Source organism: Corvus hawaiiensis, chromosome 1, assembly GCF_020740725.1.
Source record: "Corvus hawaiiensis isolate bCorHaw1 chromosome 1, bCorHaw1.pri.cur, whole genome shotgun sequence".
Lineage (NCBI taxonomy): Eukaryota > Metazoa > Chordata > Aves > Passeriformes > Corvidae > Corvus > Corvus hawaiiensis.
This window is the reverse complement of record NC_063213.1, coordinates 96,087,483-96,108,970: the sequence shown is the minus strand read 5'-3', so window position 1 is coordinate 96,108,970 and position 21,488 is coordinate 96,087,483. Positions and strand designations below refer to the sequence as shown.

Below are 21,488 nucleotides of genomic sequence, written 5' to 3'. Positions count from 1 at the left end.
TTTCTGTCGAGTGTGTTTTTTCTTTTATGGCTTTAAATAATGGGAGAGGAGGGAAGCAGAGCAGGAGCAAGGGGGCTGTGGGATCCCACTGGTGTGGGGACAGGCTCTGGTCACCACCCCCGCCCAAGGACGTGGTCTCCTGGTCCTGCATTGGGTTTGGGGTTCAGCAGCCCAAATGGAAACCCAGGTGCCCACAAGCCTCTGGAAGAACTTCATTGAGCAGGGATGGGGTGAGAAACAAATGATTTCTTGCCTCCCCGTGACTCCCAGCTCAGCGTCTCCACCGGTGCCACCGGGAGGATCGTCACCGTCGGCCCTGCGCAGCGCCACGGAGCAGCGGCGGGGCTGGAGACGGCGCCAGGCTGGGGAGGGGACCCTGGACCGGCTTCAAAGTTCAGGGGCGGACAGGGACAGGCACCGGCTGCTCCAGGGACACGGGCTCGGGGCCAAGCAGTGCCGCCGGCCTCGACGAGCCGCAGCCCGAGGCACTTGTGCAGGTGTCTGCTGGTGCCAGGGTGCACCGGGCATCTCCAGCCCCGCTCGGTGTTTTGGGAGGGTGTCAGGATGCAGACGGGAGATGCCCAGGCACAGGAATTGTGACAGCCGCACACTTCCCGGTCACGGCTTGGCTCTCTGCTGGTGTATGCAGCCAGTGCTGCCCGGGGTCACGGCCCAGGAGTTCGCCGAGTCCCTGTTTGGTGGCTCCCGGCGCCGGCAGTGCCACCCGGGGCTGGCGCCAGCCCGATGCTCCGGTTACCGGAGCCGCGCGGCCGGCGGTGCTTGCGTTGCGCAAACACCCCCGGGACGGGGCCGGAGGCGGCCGCAGCCAAGACAGACAGCCCAGAAATCTGCTGGCACGGCAGATCGGCCACCGGACCAGGGCCGACGCCAGTGCTCCCGGAGCCCGGCCCCTGCCCCGGCCCTGTGCCGATGGCTACCAGGGCTGGCCGCACTCGGGGGGGCAGCACGACCCCCCCAAAGCACCGTGTGGAGCCAAAGCCTTTGCCTGTCCCCATTCCCAATTGCTGATCCTTACCAGCATCACGATAACCACAACAGAGTCCAGCTCTGGGGGTCTCAGACCTGCTCCGGGGTCTCAGGGCCGAGGTCCCACAGCCCGAACTGCAGCCCGCTGGGTCCCTGCAGCACGATGGGGACAGCAGAGGTGCCGGGAGCCCCTGGGGATCAGCTCCGGAGCCCACCCTGCGGTGCTGGGTTGTGGCTGAGCAGAGCTCCCCCTGCAGTGACCCCAGCATTTGTTTTGGTCACTGCCAAGAGCTGCTGAAGCTGGACGCGCTCCACAGCCTGGCTGGAGGAAAGGGACTCTGCCACGGGTGCATCTGTTCAGCTGTTCTGGAGCAGAGCGAGTGGCTCCGTTGCTGCCATCCCTGTGCTGCCTGTGGCGGGATAAATGTTCTACTGCTTCACTGAAAATACCCCTGAGAGGGTTTGTTAACATGGGGGCCAAAATTAAACCAACGCCAAGGCACCAAGAGAGAACTAAGGCAGAGAACAGCGCAGTGGCCTCGGAGCCGCTTTCTGCTCCGAGCTACAGCATGAGCTGACCCTTCAGCTGCTGCAGATCACGGCAGCACCGTCTTCCTCGAGGCCCTGCCAATTTACGTCATCTGAGAATCCGGCCCAAATTCAGGCAAGTCATTTCCAAAAACCCGATGTTTCACTGTCATGAAAATGTCACCATTTATTTCCCAGCTCTCCGCAATGCTGGGAGATCGAGCCTGCCCGCAACCCCGCTCTGCGTAAAAGGGCAGGAGAATTTCCCAGCACCAGGAAAAATGCGCTGCTCTGTCATTCCTCCCTGTGGATGCTGCTTGCTCCTTGAGGGAAGCGGGTTTCCAGCAGGACTTAGTGATTTTATACACTTTGATTTGCAAAGCTGCCTCTTTGTGCTGCTCAGGGAGTGATTCCTCCCCCTTGCCTGCCCCAGACCTCTCCTGCCACAGCACTGGGGGGGGTCAGGGCTGAGTCCCCGATGATGGGAGCTCAGCTCAGCTCAGCTCAGCTCCATGACCTCCCTAAGCCTGGACACCCCAAGAACAGGGAACCCCATGTCTGGTAGGAACCCCAGTCAGAGCACTGGGGTCCTTCAGAGCAGATGGTCCAGCTGAAGGACAACAGTTCCATACAGAGCACAGCTCTCATCTTGTCTGGGCAGCTCTTGTCCCTTCCCCTGGGCAGCCAGTGCCCCACGGAGAGGCTCAGAGGAGCATCTCTTCCCACCAGAGCTGAAAGTCTTTAGCTGAGACTCCTGATGTGGATGGTGCATAACAAAAAAGTCTAAATACGTGCTGTTGCCAAAATGCAACCCAGAAGCAGGAGAAGGGGGGCAGGAGAAGCTCAGCAGTGTGTGGGCAGCTGCTGGCCCTGAGCATCCTGGGGTTCTGTCCCTATGGGCTGGGCAGGAGCTGGCGGAGCAGGTCGATGACGAGGGACACTGGCTGCACGGTGTCGTACTCTGCGAACAGGTGACAGAGGTTCTCCGAGTCTGTCTGGCTTTTGGCCACGAACCCGAAGATTCTTTGAGAAAGGAGAGAGGCTTATTCAGTTTGCATCCAGGAATCTGAAGGAATGGGCTGAAACCAGCCCCAGCCACAAAGCCAAATCCCAGTTCCAGCAATTCCACCTTGGCCCGCTCCCCAATCACGTTTCCTTGGAAGCCAAGCAGCCGGGAGGAGCGTTTTTGGCAAGGCTTCCCCAGCTGTGAAAAGATTCTTGAGCACAAGGTAGAGCCAGATATAAACTCACTTCCTGAGCCCAGCACAAGTCTCTGGGAAGGCTGTGGGATTTGGATGGGGGGTTCTGCACGAGGTGATGTGGAGAACTGGGCTCAGCCAAACCTCTCATAGAAACCTACAGAGCAAACCCCCCCTAACACTTCACCCATCAGTCCCACGTCTCATCCTGCCACCATGGTAACTTCTATCCTCATTTTTAAGCTGATTCTTTGCTGCTCTGCAATGCAGCCACTTTCCAAAGCAGCATCATTCCCCGGGATTCCAGCCCCCCACTCCATGCGGGAGGTCCCTGCTCTTACCTGGAGGACTTGCAGTACTTCTGCCACCTGGGGGAAGAACAGAATTGGAGTTGCTCAAAGGCTGATGTTTAACTCATTCCATCAGCTGCAAAGCCAAGGGTTATGTTTAGATCCACCCCAGCACGGTGCGCCCAGGGCAGTTTTATGGGATTTGGGATTTGAAGTGGTGCAGAAGCATTGGGAAGCACAGGGAAGGGAGCACAGCAGGTGGCTCCAACAGGCACAGCTGGCCAAAACTTACTTTCTGTTCTCAGGGTCCATCCCACAGAACCTGATGGCTGCCAAGGGGTAGTGTCGCCTGAAAAACACCCTGGAAGAGGAGAGGGAATTGTTAGGAAAGGGAAGGGCCTGGGCAAGGACACAAATTTGCAAATCCAAGCCTTGTTGTGCTTGGGGGGGAATGAGGGTCTCAAAGCACCCCAAAATCCCAACCCTGGGTGCAGCTGGTTCCTGCATCCCACCCCTGTGACGCCATCACACACAGCACCATGTGTAACAAGGGGTCAAGTCCATCCCTGCATCCTGACATGGGCTTGTCCAACCAGGGCAGGTTTTCCTGAGGCTGGGAGGCGAGGAGGGAGCTGCCTCTCCATGAGCCCCCCTGGGCCACCCCCTTGGTCCATCCTGGGCTCTTACTTCCTCTGGACGTCGGTCAGCGTGACGCCCTGCTCCGTCACCCTGAAGTGCACCAGGGTGGGAGTGGGCAGCGTCTCCAGCTCCAAGGTGCAGGAGATGCCTTTCAGGATGGCTGGGGCTCCCGTCAGCGTCTCCACGTTCACCGAGTTGAGGTACAGGACGTTGCACACTGCAAGGACAGCACAGGGCCCGGCTCAGCACGGATGTGACACGGGCCAGACCCAGGGCTGGGTCCCAGGGGTCATCCTGCAGATCCTTCACACGGACCCGGGTCAGGTTTGTTTTGACGAAAATTAAAAGATTTGGTGACTCAGAAATTCTTCGCTAATTTAGTTTGGTTTACTTTAATTCTTTGCACTAATTGTTGTAAAAGTCAAAGTATTTAATTTCCCATTTCTAAATGTCACATTTGCTGGGTTTTTTTTTCTGTTTATTACATATTTCCTTTAATGAAAAGCAGAAATACCCCAAGCCAATGAAGGGCTGAAGGCCAACCTAAAACATGACATTTCAGGCTGATTGAGCTGTTTAAAGGGCTGTTCTGGGTCAAACTAAACTTTCCAACTTGCCAACTGATTTCTCAGAGTTTCCAGCAAAACAAAGCAGTCCCCAGCTCCCCAGCCTGCGTTGTGACCCGTCCATGCGGTCTCCTGCCTTTCATTCTTTGCCCTCACCTGGAGCCCACCCGGGCTGAGGTGCACAGACCCTTCCCCATCCTGCTCTGTCATTGCCACGTGTGCCCCATAAGGTCCCTCAGCAATTTAACCAGCCCCTGCCTGCCCATCCCTCTCCTAAAGCTCCAGCTGTTCCACCCCCATTGAAGCCCATCAGGAAAGAGGCTTAAAACTCAAGAAATGTTTAAAACTGTGGAAACTGGGGGTCTTTTATCAGCCTCATGGCCTCAAGAACTGTGTTTTCAAGCATCTTGAGGACCCAAAGTCTTCTTTCCTTAAAAATATCAGGTTCCTTTGCAGGGAAAAATCTGCAGAAATCCTGCGGATATCTCCAGCTCCACAGGGAAGCTGGAGGGGGATGTCACACCAGTGCCCACCACTGCACAGGAGTGAGCTGCTGCTGTCATGGTGTGCCCAGGGCTCCAGCTCTTGCCAGCTGGGCTGTCCCCAGGGCCAGCAGCCGGCTCCTGTCCTCACCTGCAGTTTTCCTGGCCAGGGACAGAGCAGATTCGGGAGCGTAGTCAGGGCTGTCCTCTCCATCAGCGAGATCTGCACAAAGGACAAGCAGGAGCAGTGATGCCACAGGCCAGGCTGTGCTGGTCACCTCTTTGGCTGTTCCTTATCTCACAAGAGGCTCAAAGGCCCAGGACCGCTCTAATTGCAGGGGTTTAGAGCAGTAATTAACTTAATTGTCCTCCATTTCCCTGTTCTGGCTCTGTTCACCTCTGATCTCCCACTCCGACTTCCTTTGCCCTCTCTCCATCCCCAGCAGAAGGGAGTCACTGCTGTCCCATCCCCAGGTCAGCTCTGCAGGTCCCTGCTCCACCTGCAGCCAGGGGAGCAGCTCCTCGCAGGCCCCTGGGGGGCTCAGTCCCCTCCCCACAGCAGGACCGCGCCGGGCGCTCGGAGCATCCCTCCTGTCCCATCACTTACCTCGGGTGGGGATGCTGAGCTTGCAGGGCAGCGCCAGCGGGGTGATGGAGTGCTGGTAGACGAAGGCAGAGAGGCTCCCTGCAGTAAGAACCGTGAGTAAGGAGGGTGCTGCTGCCTGAACCCACCCCCCCACCCCCCCCACCATCTCCACCCTGCAAGTGTCCCAGGGAGCTCATGCTCCTGCTTTGGAGCCACTGCCATGGTCCCACTGTCAGGGAAGCATGGGCAGGACCAGGGGCTGGGAGGTTCCTGTGCTGGCAGGTGTGCAACACATTCACCTGGTCCTGCGTGGTGCTTCCAGGGGCTTTGGAAACAGCTCCTGGGGCTGCCAGGGCTGCTGTGGGCAACAGCACCGTCCTTACCAAAATACAGCTCTTCGCTGGCACCTTTCAGGTGAACCCCTTTGGTGGAGGACTCGATTAGGAAGTGCCGGATGAGGTCACTGCTCTCCTCACCTGCAAGAGGGACCATAATCAGTGTCAGCATCGGCCCCAGTGCCACTGTGTCACCCCTGCCCACCCCAGAGTCCTGTCGCAGGGCATCACAGGAGCTGCTCTGCGCTGCCATTGCACTGCCAGCCCCTGTGAGAGGTGGAATGGGCACCCACAGACTCGCTGCCAGCATCTCCCACACGCCAGAGTCCTGCAGCTTCTCACCTGGCTTTAGTTTGAGTAATTTCAGTTAAACCCTTGAAGCAGGCCCCCCGTTTGCCCCCCATACCTGTCTGGCTGCCAGATGGAGAGCCAGGAACCTTCATGGCCAGTCCGAAGGAGCCCCGGTACGAGGTGCTGTCCCGCACGAGGAACGCGCCTGGCTCCTTGTCCCTCAGCAGCTGGATTGCTGTCAGGGCACAGGGAGGGGCTCAGCCAAACACAACAGGTGGGGTCTCCCCACGCTGTGCCCTGGTGCTCTGCAGGGAGTCTCTCCTTGGCAGCAGCAGGAAAAGCTCTGGAGCGTGTGCCAAGGACAAGCACATCCCTTGTGTGGCACCAACTGCAGCGTCCCTGCAGGGCCCTGGCTTGGTCCCATGGATCCCTGCACTCCCCAGGACACTCAGCCCCTGCCCAGGCCACGATGTGTGACAGTCAGGAGAAGTTTTGCTGGACTTGGAGGACACAGAGGGGCCGTGGCACAGCCCTTGTTTTTGAGCCGCCCCACTCAACCTGTGAGAGGGTCTCTCCACACCCATCAGCCCCCAGCAGGCTTTGATTTGCCCCCATTGAGTCCCCCCAGGGACACGGGAGAACTCTGGGGACAGAACAGAACCCGAGGGGGGGTCACACCCACAGAGCCTTCCCTGCCTCACCTCGGTCCCTGCTGATGCTTGGCTTGAACCAGTATTTCGATGTGTCCATCACAAACTTCATGGTGGGCTGCCCAGCCCTGGGGGAACCTGCAAGAGACCACAGGATGTCAAGGCCAGCAGGAACCTGAAGGACCTCCACAGATGCCAGAGCCCCGCAAAGACGTTTCTCAGTCTGGCCAGTGCTGAAGGTTTTTCAATCCTTTTGAATCCTTTCCTCCCCACTCCTACGAATAACTCATTCTCCATGTAATTATCTCTCTTGGCAGGCTGTGATGTAGTGCAGAGAGGGTCACATGGAATCCCCTGGCAGTGCCAGCCTGCCCAGCCCTGCACAATCCACTGGACCATGGGATTTACACCAGGATCTGACCCACACACCCTCTTGCTATTCCCATAAGGGTGCCAATTAAAACCCTCTGCCCCGAGAGCTGCCTCTGCTCATCTCCTCCAGAGAACAATAGCCCCAGTGTTTGCCCTTGAATGAGGGACCTTGTGAACCCCGGTACCTTTTGGTGTCCTCAGAGCAAATGAGAACCCCAACCCCTCCTCCCAACCCGCTCTGAGTCTGCAAACAAGCAGGACAGGACAGAATGATGTTTCTCATTCTCAGGTACTATAAATAGGTGCATCTGCATCTCTTCGAGGGAGCAGAGCATTCCTGTCTGCTGAGCCCATGCCACAGGACACCGGTGGGCAGAAGGCTGTGGCTAATCCAGGGTCACCAGCCATGAGCTGGACACCACCTGGACCACAGGGAGACACAGCAAGGAGCTCCAGCAAGGACCTCTCATCCTCTGTGTCTATAATCCACAGCTAAACCAGAGGGAAAATGGGGTTCGCTCCCCCTTTCCCTGCAGCTTTTGGGGTCTGCAGCTCCTCCCCGCCCTGCCCCGTGACTCACTGTCTGAGAGGCAGCTGAGTGCTGGTGCTGACAATGTGTTGTTCAGGCCACCAAGCCTTGAGGCCGGGCTGCAGCCAAGCAGGGGGGGCTGCGTGGCAGAGCTGGGGGGGACTTTGGCCAGCTGGGGGGGTCCATCTCCTTGTTCCAGGCACCCGTTCACCAGCAGCACCGGGATGTCGGCCGCGGAGGTGAGGATGGAGGGGGGGCAGCTGCTGGCCTGGCCCTTCTGGACCAGGCAGGTGCCTGCCCTGGGTTGTGAGGGGCTCTGACCAAGAGCTTCCCTGGAGTGGGACACGATGCCAGAGGAGGGGGAGCAGGGGCTGCCCAGGGAGCTGCCGGGGGACGAGCAGGCAGCGGCCGAAGCATCCGAGTCCTCGTGGAGCGAGTGGGTGCTGCTGCAGGAAGGAGACAGAGCAGAGATCAGGGGGTTGTTCATACACAGAGACCACCCCAGCAACTGCACCAGCCCTGCAGGGCATCACCTCCCAGCCAAGGAATGAGGGACTTGAGTTACTGCCCTGTGCCCCTTCCACCAGGCACAGGTGGCATTTACCTGCCCAGGATGTAGCTGGTGTCAGAGCCAGGGCTCGTGGAGAGCTGGGACACCCAGCTGCCCCTCTGCCGGCCCCTCAACACGTGCACGGGCTTCAGCAGATTGTCAGCGCCTGGGGAGGTGCCGAGGGCCCCGAGGCTGTAGGAGATGGTGTCCGTGTGTCCTGCCAGGCACTGCTGGGGCGCGCTGGTGCTCTCGGGTGCTTTGCTACAGCTCAGGGCTGCCGACTGGGGGCTCGAGGGTCCGGGTGGGCTTGAGAAAACCACGCTGTCACTGGTGCTGTATTTGCCTCCGAGTGCCCCTTTTTGGGGCAGGAAGCTGTTGGTCTGTGGGGACCTGGAGAAGGGAGTGCCCGAAGGGCTGGGGGAGCCCTGTGGCACGTCGGGCCCTGTGGCTCTGCCTGGTGTCAGCTCTATGTACTTGATGTCTGCAGGGAGAGAGAGGAGGTCATGAAGGATCTGGTGTGCAAGCTGGGTTCCCTAGCAAAGCTCCGTGAGGAACCCGTGTCTGTTCTTCCTGCTGTGAATTATGGCTCCCGCTCTGCAGGGCTGGGGGTCCAGCACTACTCTTTGTTGAGACCCTGTGAGGGCTGATTCCTCACGGATCCCAAGATGCAGTGACTCCCCCAGTGCTGGCAGGCTCCCAGGGAAGGGGGTTACGTGCGGTCATGTCTGGCTGCTCAGACCCCCCTCGCCAGCATTACCCAGCCAGGACCTGCCGAGACCTGCAGCTAGAGGCGGGTGTTCCCTCCAGCAGCTGCTCTGTTTGTACTCAACTCAAGAGAAAAACATCTGGCTGCTCCCCCTGGGATGATGTCAGGTTCAGAGGGTGGCCCTGCACACCCTGGGAGGGGACTGGGCAGAGGAGCAGGGGGATGTCACCCAGCCCCAGGTGCAGCTGGACTTCCGTCCACACTGTGGCAGTGAGGCAGAGGAAATCCACGTGGTACAGGGGCAGTTACAACACTCTTGGTGTCCACTACAGGACCAGCCATGCTGGCAGCAAGCACAGACCTGGGCAGGGGCTGGCTGCTCCCTCCTCCTTTCTCCCACCCTGCACAAATCTCTCTAGAGAAGTAACTTCCAAGGCAGTTTCTGTGCCTGTGTCCTACTGTGGGATTCTTCCTTCTCTTCCATTCGTGCTCAGAGCCAGGCATCTCCAGCCCCTCCACGTGCCATTAGTGACAGGGGAACATACCTGACAGAGCATCTCTTGTCCAAGACCCTCAGTGGAACCTCATGGGCAGGACCAGGGGTGCCTGATGCATGTCAGGTCCTGGCTTCCTTGGACTAAGCCAGCATTTCTGGCTGAGCTGGAAGAGGCCTTTTAGCAAGAGACAGACTCGACTGGAGCACTTGCAGTGACGGCAGATTCATCACATCCCAGAGAAGCTGCTCCGGTGGTTAATCACTCCAGTGCCAGAGGTGTGCACCTCCCTTCCAGCCTGGACGTGCCCAGCTTTGCTTTCAGTGCCTGGTTCTTGCCCTGCCATGGAGTTCAGGAAAGTTCCTTTTCTCAAAGGTGTTTCTCGGAGAGGGAAAATCCTTTTTGCTGCAGCAAAGACAAACTGCTCTGACAGCCCTGAGCTCCCTGGCCAGGGTGTGACAGGTCCTGACGGACCTGCTGTGCGGGAGCTGCTGGCCCTGGCTACTGCAAGGAACAGCCAGAGCTCTGGGGCACGGAGCTGGATGAGCAGGAAAAGCACGGGTCTGTACAGAAGTTACTCCCTGAGCCCCTTCTCTGTGCCAATCCAGCACGGGATTGGATAAACATGGCCAGCCATGAGCACCAGGGAGGTGCTGGGTGAGCCAGGAGGGCTGGTGCCCAGTGGGGATGCAGCTGGACCATGGCAGGACAGAGCCAGAGCCTTCCCACCAGCAGCTCCTCCAGTGCCTGGCCTCGGAGTGGCTCCACGGCCACGTGTCCTGGTATCAGTGCAGCGAGCTCCTGGCCGGATGCTTTTGTCAATGTCTCCTCAAAAGGAGAAAGAAACGGGGATTTTAATTTTCCTTTAAAGAACTGACAAGCATCTGTGCACCGGGCTCATGAGGTCTTTTACCTCCTACTTCTCTGCCTTTGCTCCTCTTATCACCTATGGTTAAACCTCAAATATTTGCTCAAGACCTTGGCAAGTTTTCCAGCACCAAGGAGTGGCAAAAGTGCCGCAGTCACGGAGCCCAGATGTCACGCAAGCTGAGATCCGAGAACTCCTTTCTCCTCTCCTCTAGGAATGAGCACGATCCAGAGGGAACTGTGACTCTCAGGAACAGGTCTCCTGTTGCTGCAGCATTTCATAAAATCATAGAATATGCTGAGTTGGAAGGGACCCATCAGGACTGAGTGCCATGTTTAAAGCTTCCTCATGGTCTTCCCCAGACAAGACAAGAACAGGCCCCTCTTGCCTCTCTGGGCACCATCAGTCCCTGCCACCCTCACATCAGGGCACAAGTTGCAGGGCTGGAGCAGGAGGAAGTGAGTGAACAGGGACGCTGCACTGTGGGAGGAAGTTTGTGTAAAAACCAAGAGCTAAGAAAAGAAAATGAAAGCTGAAGTGAGGCTTTTCCCACTGAATTCGTGGCCAGCTTTCCAGAAGTTCAGTTCCACACTTGGAGCCAGACTCTCCAAACCACTAGCACGTTACCTGTGGAGCTGCTTGGGGCTCCAGCCCCTGAGCGATGCCTGAAGGGGGGCAGTGGAATGGGTCAGGCACTGAGCAGCCTGAGCTGAATCTGCACTTTGTCACAGCATTTTATCTGCAAGGCCACCCTGTCCACCCCGGCGGGAAGCAGAGACACTGTCTGCTCTGGAACTGCCTGGCTCCTGCAGCGCTGCTGCCCTGCTGCAGGCCAGGACCCTCACACCCACCTCGTCCTTCTCCAGCCCTGCCATCCTCATGTTTGCATGTGGACTCAGGGAGAAATGAATTTTTTTCTTGCCTTTAACATCCTCACATTTGACCTTCCTGGAAAGAGGCCTGGGGACAGAGTGCCAAGGTATTTCCCTGTGTAAAGACAGGGATGGGCAATAGGGCTTTTGGGAAGCAGTGAGACTTGAGGCACCTGAACCACCCTAGACCTGTCCTGTCAGTGCCAGCTCCCCTTGTGCTGGGGCTGCCCTGTGCACAGGGTACTGAACACCTAAACGAGCAGAAGAGCCCATGCAGGAATACTTGGATCAGGAGCAGCTGCCAGATCAGAGCTTGGATTGCAGAGATGACAGGGAAGAGTTGCACAAGGGTTCATGTAAGGCACTCGTGAGCAGAGACAGGGCTGGTATGTACTGCTGGTGCCTTGCCTATGCCAGGTATGCTGCCTGAGGAGTGCACAAGCCCTGGAAAAAGAATTTCCCTGGCGAAAGAATTGGGAACAGTTAAATGGGATGGTTGTGCAACACTTGATACCTTAGCCCAGGGCTCTGGAAATCTGGCTGCAAATCCATGTGTTCCCACAGGTCAAGTGTGACCATGGGAAAGGCTCTGCTGCGCTTGAGAGGAGCAGGGTGCTCACATGGCACCCAGAGCCCAGGGCCAGTCACTGGTCATGACAACTAGGATTAGAAGTTTTCCAAGAGCTGCAAGTCCCATTTGTAATGAGAATTGTTTTCTCCAAACACAGGGAAACGAATATCAGGTAGAACTAAAGGCTGTTTTCCCTGTTCCCATCTGGATCTCTTTGAGCTGGCTGGACAGGAGACATGTTAACAGTGATCAGAACAGGGCCATGGAAGCACCAGAGTTAGGCAGAGCTTCGATACGCAGCCTGTCCTGCTCCTTCACGTGGAACCGTGATGTCAGGAAACAGTTCCCCACGCTGATCCCGCTGGGGACAGTGAGGAATGTCCCTGATGCCCATTTCCAGCCTCCCCAGGACCTTGTGTGGGTCCAGGGGGCAGGTGTGTGCCTGACCCCTCTGCCCCAGGCTCTGGCAGAGGGTTTTCACGGGAGCCTCGCTGGCTCCACAGCCCGAGCACTGCCTTTGCCTCACCTATTGCCTCCGGGTCCTGCTTCTTGGTGGCTGCAGTGTCCCCCTGAGCAGCAGGCTGGGCTGCATCCTTCACCGGCCTGCATGGCAGCGGCTGGAAGGTCGGGTCGATTTCTAGGATCATCTGATTGAGAGTCTCTATGGTTATGTCCAGGGACGGAGACATCGGCTGAGCCTCAGGATCCATGCTGGTGTTCTCCTCCTCCTTTGGCTGGCACGGGGCAGGGGGTCTCTCCAAGGAGGAATTCTGCTGCCCCTTCCCCTGCGTGTGAGCAGCCACATGCTCCGACACGGGCTGGGCTCCGTACGCTCTCCCGCCGGGGAGCAGGCGAGCCTTGGGGTGCACCATGGAGGGGGGGTCAGTCCAGGCCTCTGTGGAGTAGTAGACGTACTTGCCTGGATACCCTGCTGGGTGCAGGCTCTTGCTTTCCTCCGGTGAGGAAATACACACAGTCTGTCCAACACGCAACACGTGGGATTCTATGACCTGTGACATGGTTTGGTTTTCCGGTTTCACAGCTTAGAGGCCAAGGGAAACCTCCTCCTTCTCCTCCTCCTCACCCTCTTCCTCCACCAGGGAGCTTAGACCCCGTCTTCAATCCAGTCTCCAGCGGAATAAGAATCTGAGGAATGCAGAGAGGAGCGGTTACACAGGCATGCCCCGGGCAGGGGCAGACTTCAGCGGAAAAGTCTATAAAAACAGGGATTTGGAGTGAAAGCTGGAATTCAGCTCATATGAAAACAAGTCACCCTGTCCTGCTTTTCCACCCCCTCCAGCCTCTGCTCCTGGTGCCACAGCAGCAGCTGGGCAAGCACATGAAAGACTCATTGGGAGCAGCTTTTCAGGATTCAAAGGCCTAAAACAGAATCCTGCTTTTATTTGCTAATTTTCTGGATTAAGAATGAAATGAAGGCTCTAACAGACTTCCCATGGGACCCTGACCTTCAGGAGCCATCCAAGGGCAGCCAGCAAGCCTGGAGCCCTGCGGGGCAGAGAGCCGGAGCTGCCTGCCAGGGCAGTGTGCTGCAAGTGGGTGTACAGCTAATCCAGGATTTTATTTTCCTGGTACAACACAAGTCTGGAAGCCTGCGGACGTGGCTGTGGCCTCAGTCATGGTGCTGCTCGAGGAATCTGACTGCAGATACATTTTGAATACTCCCTGGCTTCGCTTTAGGAGGAAAGTATTTTTTTATTCCCCATTATAAGCCCCTATGGAATGAAGTCAGCTTCCCTCTGGGGTCTGGGAAAAAGGGCCTTGGAACGCTGTTTGGAGGTGGGGAAGTTGTCCTGCTGCATCAGCAATCAAATGGGGTTCCCCCAGCTGCTGCTCCCCTCCTGCTTGGCGGGAGCTGTCCCTCAGCAGTGCGCTGGCACCGAACTCAGAGGGACCCTCACTGTTTTGGCGTGGGATGAGGACAACAGCCCCGTCCCCCTCTACACCCGCTGTGGCAGCCAAGCCCGGCATCTCCGTGTGGGGGACTCCAGCACATTCCCTGTGTCAGCACCACACCGTCCTCTCTGGTCCCTGGGGAGGGCATCGCTGGTGGGCACCACGGGGTATCCAGAGATCCAGAGTCAAAGGTTTGCTGGCAGGAGTTAATCCCACAGCTCAGGGCTCCCTCTCCACATCCGCGGATTTGGTGCGTGGCACTCACAAACAGAGGGGCACACTTCATAAAATATTTGTCCTGTCCGGCACCAGTCTCCAATGCTGGACTTATTTACTCTCTTATCCTGGGCTGATTAACGATGGAGTCACAGGATTAGGAACGAGACACGTTGCTCCGAGGCAGCCAGTCCCTCAGCCCCGTGGGCGCGGGCAGGAGCTGGGCTGGTGCCCTGAGTCACTGTCTGTAATCGGTGACTAATTGCCCCGCCAGGTGTTGAGAGCAGGTACGGAGGGTGGCTCAAAATAGGGCAGCTGTGTCCTGGATGAGTTACGCAACCCTGGAGAAGCCCCACATCTTGCTAGAGAGACACCCGGGATACCCCGGGCTCATGAAGCGTAGGGAATTAGAAGCAAAACATCGCTGCTGTCTGCTGCTGCTGCTGCTGTCAGCACCCGGCCCCAGGCGAGTCACGGCAAGTAAAGCCCTCTCCGGGGCTTCCGAGAGCCCGGAGGGCTGCAGGAGTGAATAAATACCTCAGCCCCATTTACCTTCCTCCCAGCTCGGCCCCCGCGGTGTATCCTGAGTCTCTGACAGGTTTTAGTTACAGGACTGGCATAGGAATGTCTTGGGAGCAGGGCTGTGCTGCAGGAAGGGAAGCATCTCAGGAGCCTGGATTAGACAGGTCCAAGGCACCTTTGAATTGCTGCTAATTAATCCTAGAGGTGGGAACCTCTGGGAATTTGGGGCTATGCTGTTGGAGCCAGGTCTGCTCCAGTTCCCAGGGCAGATGGACTGAGTCTGGAGCTGGTTATCCCTGTGGAGACCCAGCTGTGAAGGGATCTGTCAGAAACTGGGGGGCAGGTGGGTGTGGGGCTGCAGGTAGTGGGGCCCCTCCTCTGACTGCAGTAGTGCCACAGCCCACGGTGCCCTCCCCGCTGGCTGTGCCATGGCCAGCACGCGGCTCTTCCTTGGCATTTCCAGACCCCAGCCCCAGGGCACAGTGGGTACAGGAGCAGGCTGAGACCCAGCCCCCCTTTCCAACAGCAGCTGGGCTGGCCATGCCAGAGCTCTGCCCACAAAGTGCTTGTCACCTCCAGTCGGGTCACAGCACGGCTCTGCTGCAGGGTGGTCAGAGCCCAGGTCAGGAGATGCCCACCTTGGGAAACCACCCAAGGTCTCCTGCCTTGGGGCACCATGTGCCGCAACACCACTGGCTCTGCATGAGAAGTGCAGTGCGGTACAAGGCTCGGAGGGAGCATTTGTTAAATATAAAAAGAAGAGTCATTCCAGGTCAAAAACACAAGCGAGATGGAGTGAAAATTGGATTCTCCCCTGGGGAGAAGAACTGCCTGGCTCCAGTCAGCATCCGCAAGACAAGGCTGGTTTTAATTTAAGTAGGTACAGAAATAACGTGCAGGATGCATGAACCAGGGCTGTCGGGGCTTCCAGGAGCATGCACGCAACAGCTTCCCTCCTTTCTTGTACTCCTGCCCTGAGTTTTTGATCTTTCTCATGTGTGATGCTGCCAGAATTAGCCTCCAAACCTCATTTCTCCTCCCTTCCCTTCTCTGGGTTGAAGTGAAAGGTCTCCCAGGCTCCTCACAGGAGTTTTGAGCCACGGCTGAGGGCTCTTCTGCTTGGAGGAGCAAAGGAGAAGGGCTGAGGTGAAGGAGGGGAATCACAGGGTGGCTGCTGGCCACCAGCATGGCACAGCTGTGGGATGGGCAAATGCTGCCCACAGACACCAGGACTTCCAAGAGCCACTGAGAATGGCAGTGTCCCCATGCACAGGCCCAGTGAGGGCTGGGCAGGGTCTGGGTGTGCCCCTCTGGCCAGGGAGAGAAGCCAGGCATGAGCACAGGTAGGAGCCTGTGTCACACACATCCCCACCGTGCCATGAGCAATGCCCTGGGCTCCGTGGCAGCAGCAGAGTGAGCTCTGTGACAGAATCAGGGCAGCCCTGGCAGAAGGAACCCCAGCACTGCAGCCATGCCTGGACAGGCTGGTTCAGCCTTGGCTGGGAGATCTGCTGGCTGTACGGAAATTCCGGGGAAGGAGCTCTGTTGTCTCAGCTAAGTCAAGGCTAGCACAGAAAGAATGGAAATAAGATGGCACAAACACACCCAGACTGGAAATTACAGCGTTTCTGCTACTGGAAGCGGACTGTGGAACACGACTCTCCCTAAGCTGAAGGGGACAAGTCAAAGATTTCAGATGCAGATGGACACTCTTAGAAATGTCCTCAGTGAGGGAGTTGCCTGCTGTACCAGGAGACCCAGCTTGTGGGGCTGGCTGGAGCTGCAGCTCAGCCCGGTAGCCCCAGTTCTGCTCCAGCCCAGCTTGGCAGGCAGCTCCCCCTGACAGGAGAAGGAGCTGGGCTCGGGGTGTCGGGACTGGAGCACCCACGTGGGGCAGGACGTGGGTGCTGAGTTTGGAGGGCTGCAGGGCGCTCCTGGGCGCGGCTGGGAGAAGCCGGGTGCCCTGGAGCCAGGGCTGTGCCGTCACACCCCGGCTCCTCGATAACCGCCCGCCCTTCCCAAACCCGCCGGGCACGGCTCAGCCCCGCGACGCCACATGGGCCGAGCCCGGGGATCCACACGGAGCAAAGTCCCTCCTGCTTCTTCTGCGCGAGCTCAGGGAGCCCGGGGGGATCCCCCAGCCCCTGCGCTGGCACCAGCTCGGGCAGGGTAAGGGCAGAGCTGGCAGCGCTGCCCCGCAGCACCGCCGGCAGCTGCACGCTGGGTGTCCCAGCGCGGTTATTTGGAGCTCAGACATACGAGCCGGGACACAGCCTCGCTCCCTGTCTGCGCAGACCCCAAAACAGCTCAGCCAGCTGACAAGTCTGGTTGTTTTTCCCTGCAACTTGAGCCCTGGGAGCCTCCCGATGACAAGCCTGTTACACATCCCCTCGCCAGGAAGGGCAGAGGGAACTGCTGGGACACCCAGGGTTTCCAGAGCTCGTTGCACACAGTTTAATCACTGCGAGGGCTGCAGGCGACTTGCCTGGATTAGAGGGGCGTGCTGAGGGGGTTGAGGAAAAAAGTTCCCATGGTTATGCTGTGTTTTCCCTGCAGAGCAGGGAGAGCCGCGGTATCACATGGCAGATATTAATATACCCCAGCTCCGGGGCGTTCCAGCACCTGGTGCCCGAGGAGGGGCTGCCCTCCCACACCGGGGGACAAGGGGTGTCTGTCAGAGCCTCCTCCCTCGCTCAGACACGAGCAATTAGGAATCTCAGCAGCAAGAAGAAGAAGCGTTTATGAAATCTCAGACAGCATCTTGGTATCTGACCAGCCCCCAGAGCCACAGGACAGGGCAGCACCCGCATGACCAGTGCCAGAGCAGGATGTTTTGGTGGGGCAGCGAGAAACCCTCCAGTGCAAGCCGAGAGCGTCCACAGCAGGAGCCACCCACCCCCAGCGACCCCCCCCCCCCCCCCAATGTGCTGCTTGTTTAGCAACATTTCAGACTTCTGCAAGGGTCTCCAGGGTTTTGGAAGAGGCGGGTTATTAGGAATGTTGAAATCGCTGCTCCAGCAGCTCCCCCTCCCACTGCCTTACAGCCTTTTCCTCTCCTGGGACAGCTCTTTCCCCCCTGGCAAGAGCTTCTCTGGGTACAAGATCAGCACAGAGCCTGGTCCCCATTTCCAAGAGAGGTCCCAGCATAGCCAGGAGAAGTTTTCCCTCCCCTCTCTGTGGGTGAGCAGTTGACATGGGAGGCTCAGGGACAAGAGTGTCTTTAGAACAGGGTGTCTGTCTAAAAATAGGCTAAATTAGCAAATCCTAAGAATGCTTGAGATGAGTTACAGGAACAGACACTAACAAGCTCTTCAGAACACCACCCAGGATATTTCTTCTCTGAGACCATGGGAACATCTCCCTCCAGCCCTTGTGGGACTCACTAGGCAGCATTAGACAGAGGAATCTGCAGCATAAGAGGCTGTTTCCCCACGTTTCAGGGGTGCCAAGGGGAGGGAGAGGATGGGAGCTGCTGCACGGGGGGCTCTGCACACTGCAGGTGTTTCAGAAGGGCCCTGAACGCCTGTGCTGGCCTGGGCACATCCCCTGCAGTGCACAGCCCTGCACCCAGGCCTTGAAACCTTGTGAAGCACCAGAACATGCTTTGAGCTCTTCCCTTGTGTCAAAACAGTAGAGGTGGGACTAGATTCTCTTCCTCCCCTCCTCAGACTCCATTTTCCTCCCAGCACATCCACCTACACCAGCACCAGATCCGAGTGCTCCCACCTGGAGCCCTGGCTGCACAGCTTCTGTGCCAGCCTCTTGATGCTCCCTCTCCTCCAACACAAGGATGGAGGCCCAAAACCTGGTTTTGGTTTCACAGCATTTTTGTTACCAACCCCATTCCCAGTACTTTGACCTCCCTGACTGTCTGTGGCTTAAGAAGGTTCAGCGGTACCACAACACCCTGAGTAACTCAGAGCCCAACACCTCTGCCCCAAACCTCTGCCTCAGCCACTGACACTTCTGCTCCCATGTGGCACTTTTATTGCCTTGAACTCTCCACAATTCTCACACCACAGCCTCCCACGGGGAGGAAGGAGACACTGGAACTCGCACTGGAACACACAATCCCAGCCACGTCACCTCAGCTGAGCTCGCTTGAGGCAGTGGAGGAAACACGCACTTAGACAAATGCACAGACAACAAACACCACTGGAAATCTTAAGTAGGCTTCAAAAGGGTAAGAAAGGTAATTGCTCATGTCATAAACCCCATGGACTACTGAGAAAACCTCAGAACTTTAGCTGGAGCAATATGCATAATTCCACACCATTGCTCCCAGCATTATCCAGCAGCCTTCCCCACCCTGGATCACCACCGCTCGGTCTATGCCCACCGGCAGCACTGCTAGGGCAGGAACAACCACGTCTTGGCTTATTTGAGATCTCTGCAGCAGATTCCTCCCAAGGCACAAGAATAATCCCCAGCTAAATGCAAAGCAGCAGCAAGAGTAGCAATGGAAGGGAAGAACCGATCCGAGCTCCACACAGCATTAGCATGAGAACTGGAAGAAAAAAAGGACTTGGAAGAGGCATGGCAAAGGCAGAGATGGCCCTGGGAATCAGCACTTGGAGGTACCTGGGCTGCAGCGGCTCGTCCCCACTCCTGCGCGGCTCCGCTGCAGCACCTCCAGCACCTGGAGCTCATAAACCACAAGGGTGGGTCTGTGCAAGGACCGGGTTCTCTGGGAGCTTGGATTTAACGGGAGCCCGGTCCCTCCCACCTGGGCCGAGCTTCGCCGCCCCTCCGTGCCCCGCAGGTGTGGTGCAAGAGGGAAGACCCAGACGCCGCGTTTGGGGTAGGAGCCGGGGCAGCGCAGGGCTGGCGAGGGGCCAGGCTGCCCCCAGAGCACCCGGCACGGCAGGGCTGGAGGCAGAGAGCTGCCAGCCAGGGACGGCTTTCGGCTGGAGAAGAGCAAGGTAACCTCCTTGGGGCAGGTGAGGAGTCAGTGCTAAGGCTGCCAAGGACTGTGCCTGCCCCTGCATCCCCCGGGCAGCAGCAGCCCCTGCCCAGCCCTTAGCCATGGCACTGTCGGTGGGGCAGGGCTGATGGGGACTGTGCTCTCCGAACCTCGGCTGTCAGGTATGACAATAAATGAAGAGGAAACAACAAGCACAGACTCTTCTCTAGCTGGAGCATCGGAGTTGAGTTCCTCCTGCTTCTTTCCAGAGGTACCAGCTGCTCCTGAGTGCTGCAGCCACCACAGACCCATTTCTAGGAGGAGCAGTAGATGAGGGGACAGCCTGTCCTCTGTCACTCCCTCGTGGCAAAGGTGCTGCCTTAAGGAGAGAGACTGGTTCAAAGGGAAAGACGTTATCATCAGTCTGGTTAAAGGGCATCTGTCGCCTTCCAAGGGTCTGCCCACGCCATCATCCCAGGACTGTTATCCCTGGTATCTTACAGGGAGAAGATTGAAAAACATATTGAAAGGTAACCATGTCTCTAACACGTGTTTGCAGTGTCCAGCCCAGAGCAGACAGGCCTGACTGCTGCACTCAGCATTCCCACATTGGGAACAGGGGATAATAAATAACCCCCAAGCATCCTTCTGGATTGCTGTACATTTTGGCTCAAGGGTTTCTTCCACTGTCAGTGGGCACAGAGCCATGGAGCAACTTTTAAAACCATGTCTCTGAAATACCCTTTTTCAAGGAAACTGCCTATTCTGCTGCCCATAAATGCCTTGGGCTCATTGCAGTGTTGCCACACTGTGAAGGGACACTTTGAAACGTCTGATTTTATCAGGAAATAGGCCATATAAACTCCCTGCCTTAAATTCCTTCATCTCACTTTACAATCTCTCCAACGTTTCATTTATTACCAGCCATTGTTTTTTCCTGTCCTTACATCCCTGGGCAAACAGTGTTACATGGCCAATACAGCCCCTTTCCATCTGCGATGGCTGTGGGATTGCAGTGGGAGTGATTTCCCAGCAGCTTTCCTTTTCCTGGCTGGTAAAATTCACCTGGATGAGGTCCTTGACAGATGGAATTTCTAACCTGGAGGACGTTCAGTATCACACACACATCAGCCTGACTCCAGCTGGGGGGAGCCAATGGGGAGTAACGTTGAGGAACCAGGACCTGCACTGGGTCCCTCAAGCTGAGCATCTTCTCTCTCCTGGGGTGCTCAGGTGGTTATAAAGGGCAGGGAAGCACCAGGGCTGTGGGGAGAGCAAGGGTTTGGCAGTAGAACAAGGTGTCTCCATGCTCTCCTCCCATTGTTTGCAGCCAGCTCTGAGCACACACAGGCTTTGACTCTGTTCACAGCCTTGGGAAGCTCAGCAGGATAAAATCTGTTCAGGGCTAAGCACCTCCTCTGGAAAAATCACCCCAAAGTGGCCCTGTGCTCTGCCACCCCATCCCAGTGCCCAGTTGCAGCCAGCACCTGGCACACCTGGTGGGATTGGATGGGACTCACCTGGGGAGCCAGAGTGGCCTCCCCAAAGAAAGGCACTGACACCTCCCACTGTCACCTTCTGCTGACACCAACATGCTCAGCAACCCAGAAATCAGTGCAAAGCTGTTTGCTGTGTGTTTACATCCCGTGTTGGCCCCAGGCTGAAGAGGCCTCTGTGTCCTGGAGTGATGCAAGGCAGTGGGATTTTACTGCTATTGGCACTTAGGAAGCCAAACTGCAAATCTTGTGCTGCTCTAACGTTGCTTTTCTGTCTTTTCTCTCTGCTTTTCCGTCTGTGTTGTGCAAGGCATGAGAAGATGGCCTGGGGGAGCAGCTGCTATAGAAAATGATTTGTTTGTAGCAAGGCTGTCAAACTCCTCCCCAGTGCTGAAACAAATGCAGATATCGCAGGACTCCTCAGAAAAAAACGTAATTTACCTCTGGCTTTGACGTTGCTGCTTCTGCAGTGAGGCCAAGGAATTCAGTGGCTCTTTGGCCAAGCTGTTACATTTTCTTTGTGCTCTCTGTATCCACAGAAGATCAGCAGGGAAAAATTAGTGGGGTGCAGGGAGGGTTGTCCACGCAGCAGGGTGTTCTGTCCTGGCCCTGAATCTGTGTCACACAGGTGTAAAAATCTTAACATCAGGGCTCTGTTACCCCCATTAGAACCCAGGTTACACTGAATTTACTGCAGAGGTTTTGGATTGAAGCAGCAATGCCTGTGAGAACCACATGCCAGTCACCTGTGCAGGTGAACTTACCCTGCAGTGAAAATCCCACCAGGAACAAGCCTCTGCGTCGTCCTGGATTTTCCCACCCTGAAGGCTCTAAACATTATTAACAAACAACACATCTCTAAACTTTGTAAATGGTGGTAGAGGTGTGCAGGTGGGCAAGACCATGGTACCACATCTCCTCT

General features: G+C 57.0%; 1 protein-coding gene across 2 annotated transcripts; it reads right to left on the bottom strand.

Moving 5' to 3' along the window:
• Positions 1–1,676: 1,676 nt before the first annotated feature.
• TNS4 (tensin 4) lies at positions 1,677–18,853 on the bottom strand. 2 transcript variants are annotated; one of them, XM_048317473.1, is made up of 13 exons: positions 18,749–18,853; positions 12,042–12,661; positions 8,059–8,485; positions 7,506–7,900; positions 6,605–6,691; positions 6,019–6,138; positions 5,661–5,753; positions 5,299–5,376; positions 4,843–4,914; positions 3,692–3,860; positions 3,297–3,365; positions 3,056–3,082; positions 1,677–2,538 (listed from the first exon to the last, which is right to left on the bottom strand). In XM_048317473.1, the coding sequence occupies exons 2-13, from the start codon at positions 12,532–12,534 to the stop codon at positions 2,409–2,411; spliced, it is 2,160 nt and encodes a 719-aa protein (XP_048173430.1). In that variant the 5' UTR covers positions 12,535–12,661; positions 18,749–18,853; the 3' UTR covers positions 1,677–2,408. The 2 variants fall into 2 exon arrangements, with proteins under 2 accessions (XP_048173430.1, XP_048173437.1); XM_048317480.1 differs by having other exon boundaries at positions 7,506–7,897.
• Positions 18,854–21,488: the final 2,635 nt, after the last annotated feature.

Excerpts from the sequence above, each read along its gene's own strand:
- TNS4 (XM_048317473.1), bottom strand. The coding sequence starts at position 12,534 with ATGTCACAGGTCATAGAATCCCACGTGTTGCGTGTTGGACAGACTGTG. Across the intron at positions 5,754-6,018 it reads TCCATCTGGCAGCCAGACAG|GTGAGGAGAGCAGTGACCTC; the intron begins GTATGGGGGGCA and ends TCCCTCTTGCAG. Across the intron at positions 3,861-4,842 it reads CCTGGCCAGGAAAACTGCAG|TGTGCAACGTCCTGTACCTC; the intron begins GTGAGGACAGGA and ends CTGTCCTTGCAG.